The 9,394-nt window shown below is 46.6% G+C and overlaps 1 protein-coding gene across 2 annotated transcripts in view; it reads right to left on the bottom strand.

Moving 5' to 3' along the window:
• Window positions 1–264: 264 nt before the first annotated feature.
• Window positions 265–9,394, bottom strand: part of ZNF395 (zinc finger protein 395) — a 67,494-nt gene continuing 58,364 nt past the window's right edge. For both annotated transcript variants that reach the window (XM_081188652.1, XM_081188651.1), the window contains exons 9-10: window positions 7,949–8,082; window positions 265–6,343 (exon numbers count right to left, since the gene is read on the bottom strand). In XM_081188652.1, coding sequence (XP_081044778.1) covers window positions 6,232–6,343; window positions 7,949–8,082 — 246 coding nt within the window. In that variant the 3' untranslated portion in view covers window positions 265–6,231. The remainder of the gene's footprint in view (window positions 6,344–7,948; window positions 8,083–9,394) is intronic.

The following is a 9,394-nucleotide window of genomic DNA, read 5'->3' as shown; positions in this document are numbered from 1 at the left end:
GTGGTGTAGTGGTTAGCGTCGGGGGTTCGAATCGCCACCAGGGTTCGAATCGCCACTCAGTCTGCATGCTCCCTGGGTGGCCTTGGGGTCCAGTCACTGCCTCTCAGCCTGAACTACCTCACAGGGTAGTTGTAGGGTTGCAATGGGGAGAATTATGTACGACACCTTCAGTTTCTTTGGGAAAAAGCAGGGTATAAATGTCTCCTTGATGGTGATGATACAGTAATAGCAAGTGGGAGAGGAAAAACCCAGAGAAGCTTAGGGTTATCAGGCCATATCATTTTATTATAAAATATATTTCATATTGCCGTTGTAAAAATTACATTTCACATTTTTTTTGTTTTGCTTACAATAAAAAATAATACTTGGAAGACAATCAAAAAAGAAAAGCTCCAATTAAGAGACAGTAATTCACCGATACGATATATTCCCCCCGTTAGGCTTGGTAGCATATCACCATCCAAACAGCAGCTATTATTAGCAGGTTACAAGATCTCACCCTTTCCCCTTTCCTGTCCAAACGCCTCGTAATACCTGGGGGGTGGGTTTGCGCCCCTCGCCCTTTCCCACCCCGCCAGCAACCCAGCAAGCCCACAAAACGGCCATGTTGCATTCCTTAGCTTCCTAAGGGAGATCTTGACAGACGGACAGTTTGGAGAGGACGGCTAGCATCTTGGAACTTCTGAACTGGCTGGTGTGTGACTTGTGCGAGGGAGAAAGGGCAGGAAAAAATGGAGGTTCCTGGTTCTTTCTCTCCCCGCACCTTTGTTAAACTCTTTCGAAAGAGAAGAAGAAAATTGCTGGTGATCAGACTGGTCCCCTTTCTCATGCGCCCACAGAATTGCTCGCACCAGTGTGTGTGTGTGTGTGTGTGTGAAGATTTCTACCAAATGCAAAAAGGAGTTTGTATCCAGGCGACTAGAAATTCAGGTAAACCCCACCTGGCTGAGCTAACAAAAATGTCTATGCATGCCCGACAGGTCACAACATCCACACATGCACGTACCCACGCAGCCCTTTCCATGTGGGATTTTGCTGGTAGTTTATTTTAGCTGGGGTGGATGTGATCTTGCGGCTTTCAGGCAACTCCCATCATCTCCAAAGGATCATGGGAGTTGTAGTCCAACAACACCCAAAGGGTCCCCTGTTCCCATCCCCGATCGAAACCCAAGCGTTCGTTTTTTCCTTTCCTGGTAGGAAGGGGTCATAAATGAGTTCTGGATCGAACCAGACATTGTGCAATGGTTCAGTTTGGGCCGGTTTTCTGCACAAACTCTTCCTCTCTCTCACTCTCTCATGTGGGCTCCCAGCCTCCCAACGAAAACTCAACGGTTCACAGTGCAAAAGTGTAAATTAGAAAACAGCTCCCACCTCTTTCTATTAGTGCCTGGTAGAAAAGATTCCTATATACATGTGTACAAAAGTCCTCTTAAGTGGGGCGGGAGATCCAGCCCACAGTGGTGTGTGCAGGTCTTTCCTGGGTATTCAACTCACACGACTTCTGTCTCGCAAAGGCAGGATGCAGAAACGACAAACCTGGACCGTTCGCTCGGGGAAAGAGAGCGCCACTGGATGGACAAGAATACAGGGGGCATGCAACAGAGTAATTGTACAAGTGTGGGATTTCGTGCTAACACAACAGGATTCTCCTCTGGTGTGTCCCCTGTTATGGGATGAGAAACCCCTAGGATTTAGATTTAGGAGGGGGAGGGAGAGAAAATTTCTGTTGCACAAGAACAAATTCTGATCACAGAATGGTGGCCCTGCAAAACTGGAATCAATGGATCGAGGGACTTGGCACCCGCTTGAATACAACCCTATATTTTTTTTAAAAAAACAACAACCTCTAGAAGTAATGATATACCCATGTCCTTAAGGATGTAGCAAGGAAAAACAGTTACAGTTGCAGGAGCTGCCATTTGTTAGGAAGGCTGTGAACACACCTGTGGTCAGAGGAGAGACCTCCCCCAACCCCACCCCGTTTTACAGAGAGGTGAGGAAAAGAGAGACTTTTCACTATAGAAAGTTCTACGCAAGAAATTCGACCACGTTTCAAGGGAAATTGAGAGAATGGGGCGGGTAAAAAAGAGAAAGGGGAAGAGAAGAGATTTTTAAAAACGAGACCTAAACATTTAGGCTATTTTTCCAAAACCGAGGAAAGGGGAGCCCAAAGCTGTAAAGAAAATCCAGAGGAACAGCTGTTTTGGCCAGAGGAAATAGCAAATATTTCGCTTTCGGTTCATTTCCTGCCAAGGGAAAAAACTGAAGTTACCCGCAATAGTTGCAAGGCTATCGTTGATCGAAGCTGGATTTTGTACTTTGGGGCCCTGAAATAATTTGCAGAACACCTCCCTGGGCATCATGCAGACACAAGATGAAGCTCACACCTTTTGAAGTAGTGATGGGATTCATGTATTGCTGGTTTCTATTGAGTGCCAAGTCCCAAAGCTCCCACAATGCCACAATACAAAAAGCAAGGCGCTAGTCCACAGCGTGGCAACACACAACCTTCCTCCTGGCTCTATGTATGCCAGCCATCGGAGTTACATGCGGGGCCACAAAGCGCTTGGTGGGGAGGACCAGAGTCTAGGAAGCAGAGCATCTTGAGCAGAACGAAGCAGGAAGGGCTAGCAGGCTGAACCTTAAACCTGGCTCCTCAATGAGGGCTAGTCTCATGCATAGGCAGCCCTCACAGTCAGTCTGCCAGGAGGAGGCGGTGGCAGAATGAGCCAGCCCTCCCTGTTCCCATCACTCGCCCCTAGTTTCTGGCCATCACATGCAGATGTAAAGTCCTCTATCCTAAGTGTAGAGACCACAGGATTGCGCCCTTTCGGTGCAGAGGAAGCCGTGCGCCCTGGGAAATAATGGCAAAGCAGAAATCTGTTGCATGGGTAGATTGTTCCCTCGAGTTTCCATTGCGTTCTGGGTTCCCTCCCACCCCACGACTTTGACAAACCAGTTTTTTAAAAAGAAAGAAAAAGGCTAGGCGTACATAAAACCACAGACCTACGTTGTCCAGTTTAACTTGTACTGCACAGCTCAGAAAATAAAAAGAGAGGGTGGGGAACTCTTATCCCATGGAATGAAACAAAAACAAAAATACTGACAACAAATATATTCCTATGCAAGCTTAGCTTTTCCTTTTTCACTTTCCAAAATTTAAGTGCTATAGAATTTTGGAATGAGGCATTCGATGAACCAGGCCGGGGGTTGGAGCATACAGGAACCAGGACGCTGCTTTTAGCGGCGAATATAACTCATCGCCTCCCCACTGACGGAGTGCACATTCCTTTAATAGCTCGGTAACACAGGAAATATTCCCCAACCCCGGGGGTTTTGCAGCTTAGCAAGAGAAACCCAGATACCACATGCTTACCCCAAAGTCCTTTTTTTTTCCTTTCCTTTTTCCTTTACAAATTCTTTCTCTGTTTCCACCTCCTCCTTAATCACCTTTTAACAAAAACAAAAAAAACCAGAAGCGAAAAATAAAAGAGAGATTCCCAAGGGCCCAGACTTCTGCCAGTGAAGAAACTGGTCTCCAAATCTCAAGACAAATTAGTTCTGATGGGGAAGAGAGGAGGTCAGGAGGCTTCTTCAGGAACAGGAACAGACCATTTTGGAAATCCAGTAGATTTTGCCGGACCTCAGAAAGGTCAAATGCAGCGAGACAGCTACAGATCGATATTTTTGAAGCAGGATGGATGAGATTTCCAAAGAAACGTCTCTGATGCCACAGATTATTTGTCCCCAAAATTTAAACACAGCTGTCACAAAGACAAAGTTTCCTCATCATAACTCATGACGGTTTCTTTTTTCAAGAAACGCACACTGCTTTGAAGGAATCGTTTTGTTAGGTCTCTGGACCATAATAAAGATTGATTTGATTTGATGAAATCGAAAGAACGCAAATATCCCCAAATCTCACATTTGGAAATATAAAAATGCAGAAATCTGGGCTTTGGGTGATCTGATAATCCACTGAATCTCTGGATATTCAAAGCGCTCAAATAAGACCTACGTTTTGGCGTCGACCAGCTTTAGCACTGACCAGGAGTCTGGGCTTAGGGAAATAAAAAATCCGACATACTGTGTATAGCAGCCTCCCACAACTTTCGAGTCTTCCAGATGTATTGGACCAGATCTGCCAACCAGCACAGTTCTGGTCCAAAAGATCAGGAGATTGAGGGAGGCTGGTGTGTATGATGCACAAAATGACAACAAAGAAAAACACAAAATTTTCAACAAGCACCGATAATATACATAACTCCTTTTTTAAAACAAAAAACAAGAAACTCTCCCACCCCAAGCCTTAAAAAGTACCCTTTAAAGTAAAGCAGGGCTAGCTTTTATTTTCTGTAAAGAAATCCTCGTTCTCAGAGTGTTCATTGTTCATTCAGTTGCAAGGAGACATCTGCGTCTTTAGTTTATGGCTCATGATTATCAAAACGCAGGTGACTGGGACGGGGAAAGCCACGTAAGCAATCGGAAAAAGCTGTCCGGGCAACTGGTTTTTGTGCAGGGAGGGAAGCACTCCCCCGTGGAAGGGAAACCACGATTCGTTAACAGGCACCTCTCTGTCGTGACTGGCAGCCCCAAAGTTTGGTGGCCTCAATGAGGGCTCCCTCCTTGTGCAGTGCTGTACCCGCAACCGAGAGAAAAGCAGATGGAGTCATGTGACAAATTGTGGGTGGGGGCCCACACCTCTCCCCCCCGGGGGGGGGGTTCTGGGGCCTAAATGGAAACCGCTGGAAACGTGATGTGTTAAAGCAAGTTGAAAATCCGATTTGTTAAAAAAGTACTACCTAAACTTTCATATTTTTTCCCCCAACCTGGGGGTGCAGGGAAACAGAGGGCTTCAACATACCTAGAGTTTTTAAATCTCCTGTCCCAAGACATCGCTGGGCTACTTTTATCGTTCCCCAGCACGGAGATCTAGCTCTCTGCGTTGATTGTCATTTGGCAACTACACTGACCGCTGGCAGCACTAGGCTGGAAAGAGGGTTTTCCCCAAAATGTTTTGCCCTTCCACACAACTCCACAGCGTGAGCCAAGCGCATTCTCCCAGCATGTTCTGCAAAATGGCGCAGGTTGGGTGCATTGGCGACAAACGGTCTGGATTGCATGCGCAACGGGTCTGACCTCGAAGAGGAAGGAAGGAAGGAAAATCCGCGACCGGACGCCCTGCCAGTGTTTCGGGCTACAACTCCCATCAGCCCCAGCCAGCCCAAAACATTGGCGGGGGGCCACGTTAGGGAAGGCCATGATAATGGCGTTTATGCCCTGGCACCCATGACTTTTGCTCGCTCCAGTTCGGACCAGAGCACCCACAAAACCACCCAATGGTCTTGATCAGCAAGCCCATCATTAAGCAAAAATATTATTTCCTCCCTCGGGTAACGCCAGGTCTGGCCTTTGAGGCAGGGGGCAACTGAAGCTACATGAGAAATACTCAGGTGCCCCAGGGCTGTTTTGCACATTAAATTTTAGGTATAAAATGGAGGAATGAAAGCATAAAGCAAAGCAATATAGCCAGGTTCCTTCCACTTCGGTTTTAGAAAACGAAACAAGCATTCGCTGGATTGTAGCTTGATGCAATGATTGTTCTTTTGACAGCGTATTGTTTAAAAGGAAGGGGGAAAACCCAGGGCTTGGGTGTAAGCGAGTAATTCCTCCCGGGCACCAGAAGGGGGAGACAGCATGCTGGTCAGCCACGCCCCTTCCTCCTTCAGCTGATGGACCCAGCACCCTCCCATTTGGGGTTTAGATAAGAGATGCTCCTATGCTCTCCATATTGCAAATACTCAGCCAACCACGTTTGGAGGGAACAGTTCAGGAAAAAGGGTTCTTTGGTCCCTGGGCACACCGAGAAACAAGTCTGTTAAGCTACACCAAGCCAAAAACTCTCTCTCCTCCCCGCTTCGCACCTCTTATTTACAAATAGAAAGGGAGGCGCTGTGTTTGTGTGTGTGTGTTAAAAAAAGGAGGAAAAGATGTGTTTTTAAAAAACAAACATTCCCACAAAACACTGAAAATTAGGAAGAAAAAAAACCTGCCGGACGTAGAATATAAGGAGCCCAGGGCGGGCTCTCGAGATCTTCTCCGCTGAAGCACGGGGAGAGAGGCTTCCAAGGGCGCGGACGCTGCAAAAACGCAGAGGTCTGGCCCCTTGGCGCTTGGCTGGCAGCGAGAGAGAGAGAATTGCTCCCTCCACCTTGGGAAACTTGCATGCGCTCAGTCCAGGAATCGCTGGCAGGCCTTTTTCCACCGGCAGGCGGTGCACCACTGGTCGCGGTGCTCGATGCCATAGACCTTACGGCACTTCTTGGCTTCGCCGCGGACTTTCCTGCGGGAGAGAGAAAGGCAGGGGACAGGCGTTGAAGGAGCCGCAAGAGAACTTCGCAGAGTTATCCTCCCCTTAACACGGCCGTGAAAACAGGGGGACAGAGGCGGACAGCAGCCTTTGCAGACCTGGGAGGGGTGGTCTTCTAGGCGTGTTTGGAACTACAGCCACTTTGGGAACCACGGGGCCAAATGAAAATGAAGTCAAGAAGACCTTGTCCAAAATAAATGTTGCTGAGTGTTTCTGATGAAGGCAGCCCTGTTTAGGGAGGTTTTTAATGTTTGGAGTTTTATTCTGTTTTGGGGGTTCTGTCGGGAGCCGCCCAGAGTGAGGAAACCCAGCCAGATGGATGAGGTATAAATAATAATAAAAATTATCATCATCATCATCATGTCAATTTTACCCGTGGACTGCCATCTGTCCAGATTTTAATTTGCTCTGAACTAATTTTAAGATGTATTTTAATTAATTGATTGCCTGTTTTTATGTTCTTATGTTCTTTGTATACAGTGGTATCTCTGGATGCGAACGGGATCTGTTGCAGAGCCCCGTTCGCATCCTGAAGCAAATGCAACCCGCGTCTGCACGTCTGTGGGTTGTGATTCGCCGCTTCCATGCATGCGCGTGATGTCATTTTCAGCATCTGCGCATACGCGAGCGGCGAAACCCGGAAGTAACACACTCCGTTACTTCTGGGTCGCCACGGAGCGTAACCTGAAAACGCTCAACCTGAAGCACATTTAACATGAGTTATGACTGTACTGTGTTAGTTTTATGATGTTAGCCGCCCTGAGACCGGCTCCAGCCGGGGAGGGTGGGGTACAAATAAAAATAATTGTTGTTGTTATTGTTGTCGTTATATATATATAATCTTGGCAGCACAAATAGTGATCGCAACTCAATCAGAAACTGCCCAAAATCTTACACCAGACATTTGATACTGCTGACTCTGGAATATAGCTATAATACAGGGAAATCAAAGAATCGTACAACTGAAGAGTTGGAAGGGACCCTGAGGATAATCTATTCCAACTTCCTGCAATGCAGGAATATGCAGCTGCCCCATACGGGGATCAAACCTGCAACCTTGGCATTATCAGCACCACGCTCTATCCAACTGAGCTATCCAGGCAGACCTAAATCACACATAATTTGTGATTTCTACAAGTAGAATCTCCAGACTCTTTTGATAGGATTTGGCATTCTGTTATGACATTTGTTCGTTCCTTTATTTCCTCCGTCCCTAGATCTCAGGGAAGTCAAGAACCACCATTTTCAAGTCTGTCACAAGCCCGGCAAACGTAGAACAGTACTTGATGACCTGGGCTTGGTTATTTTAATTCATGTGCAGCTTACCCTTTCTAGGTGTCTATTTTACAGTTCCTTTTAATTTTTGCCTGTTGCTGTAATTGTTGTTCTCTGTTTTATATGCATTGTAAAATAAATTAATAATAAAAAGCTATTAGGAAGTTTGTAATGTTTGACATTTTATTATGTTTTTATATGTGTTGGAAGCTGCCCAGAATGGCCGGGGGAACACAGCCAGGTATTATTATTATTATTATTATTATTATTATTATTATTATTATTATTATTTGCCGGCCTTACCTTGAGCTGCTGGGCGCCCGCAGAGGAGACGTGACAATCAGGTGGGATTTCAAGACAGGTGGTGGAGGAGGAGGAGGCAGCGGCAGTGGCGGCGGAGGCTGCTGCTCGCTGAAACTCAGGGACCGGCTTCGCACCTGCAAACAAGAAACGTACGCGCTTTACGATACACCCAAGAGCAAGTCTCTCCAGGACCCCACCTCCCCAAGGCGCTGGAAACAGCCCTCTGTGCCCCTCAAGATTCCTGCAGCCACAGAAGTCAGGACAAGAGATGGGAGGGCCTGGGAAAAACCCCGGAAAAATTGGGGAGAAACCAGGGTTTTCCTCCTGTTTTTTAGAAGTCCATTGCAAACATGCGCTGGATTATGGAGAAAGCTAGAGAGTTCCAGAAAGACATCTACTTCTGCTTCATTGACTATACAAAAGCCTTTGACTGTGTCGACCACAGCAAACTATGGCAAGTCAAGCCAACAGTGTGACGCGGCAGCTAAAAAAGCCAATGCAATTCTGGGCTGCATCAATAGGAGTATAGCATCTAGATCAAGGAAAGTAATAGTGCCACTGTATTCTGCTCTGGTCAGACCTCACCTGGAGTATTGTGTCCAGTTCTGGGCACCACAGTTCAAGAAGGACACTGACAAACTGGAACGTGTCCAGAGGAGGGCAACCAAAATGGTCAAAGGCCTGGAAACGATGCCTTATGAGGAACGGCTAAGGGAGCTGGGCATGTTTAGCCTGGAGAAGAGGAGGTTAAGGGGTGATATGATAGCCATGTTCAAATATATAAAAGGGTGTCACATAGAGGAGGGAGAAAGGTTGTTTTCTGCTGCTCCAGAGAAGCGGACACGGAGCAAACTACAAAGAAAGAAGATTCCACCTAAACATTAGGAAGAACTTCCTGACAGTAAGAGCTGTTCGAGAGTGGAATTTGCTGCCAAGGAGTGTGGTGGAGTCTCCTCCTTTGGAGGTCTTTAAGCAGAGGCTTGACAACCATATGTCAGGAGTGCTCTGATGGTGTTTCCTGCTTGGCAGGGGGTTGGACTCGATGGCCCTTGTGGTCTCTTCCAACTCTATGATTCTATGATTCTATTCTATGATTCTATGATTCTAAGTTCTTAAAGAAATGGGAGTGCCTGATCACCTCATCTGTCTCCTGAGAAATCTCTATGTGGGACAAGAAGCTACAGTTAGAACTGGATATGGAACAACTGATTGGTTCAAAATTGAGAAAGGAGTACGACAAGGCTGTATATTGTCTCCCTGCTTATTTAACTTATATGCAGAATCCATCATGCAAAAGGCTGGGCTGGATGAATCCCAAGCCGGAATTAAGATCGCCGGAAGAAATATCAACAACCTCAGATATGCAGATGATACAACCATGATGGCAGAAAGTGAAGAGGAATTAAAGAACCTTTTAATGAGGGTGAAAGAGGAGAGCGCAAAATA

This window comes from Podarcis bocagei, assembly GCF_964188305.1.
Source record: "Podarcis bocagei genome assembly, chromosome: 3".
Classification (NCBI taxonomy): Eukaryota; Metazoa; Chordata; class Lepidosauria; order Squamata; family Lacertidae; genus Podarcis; species Podarcis bocagei.
The sequence above is the reverse complement of the archived record's forward strand: the minus strand, read 5'-3'. Positions and strand labels throughout refer to the sequence as shown.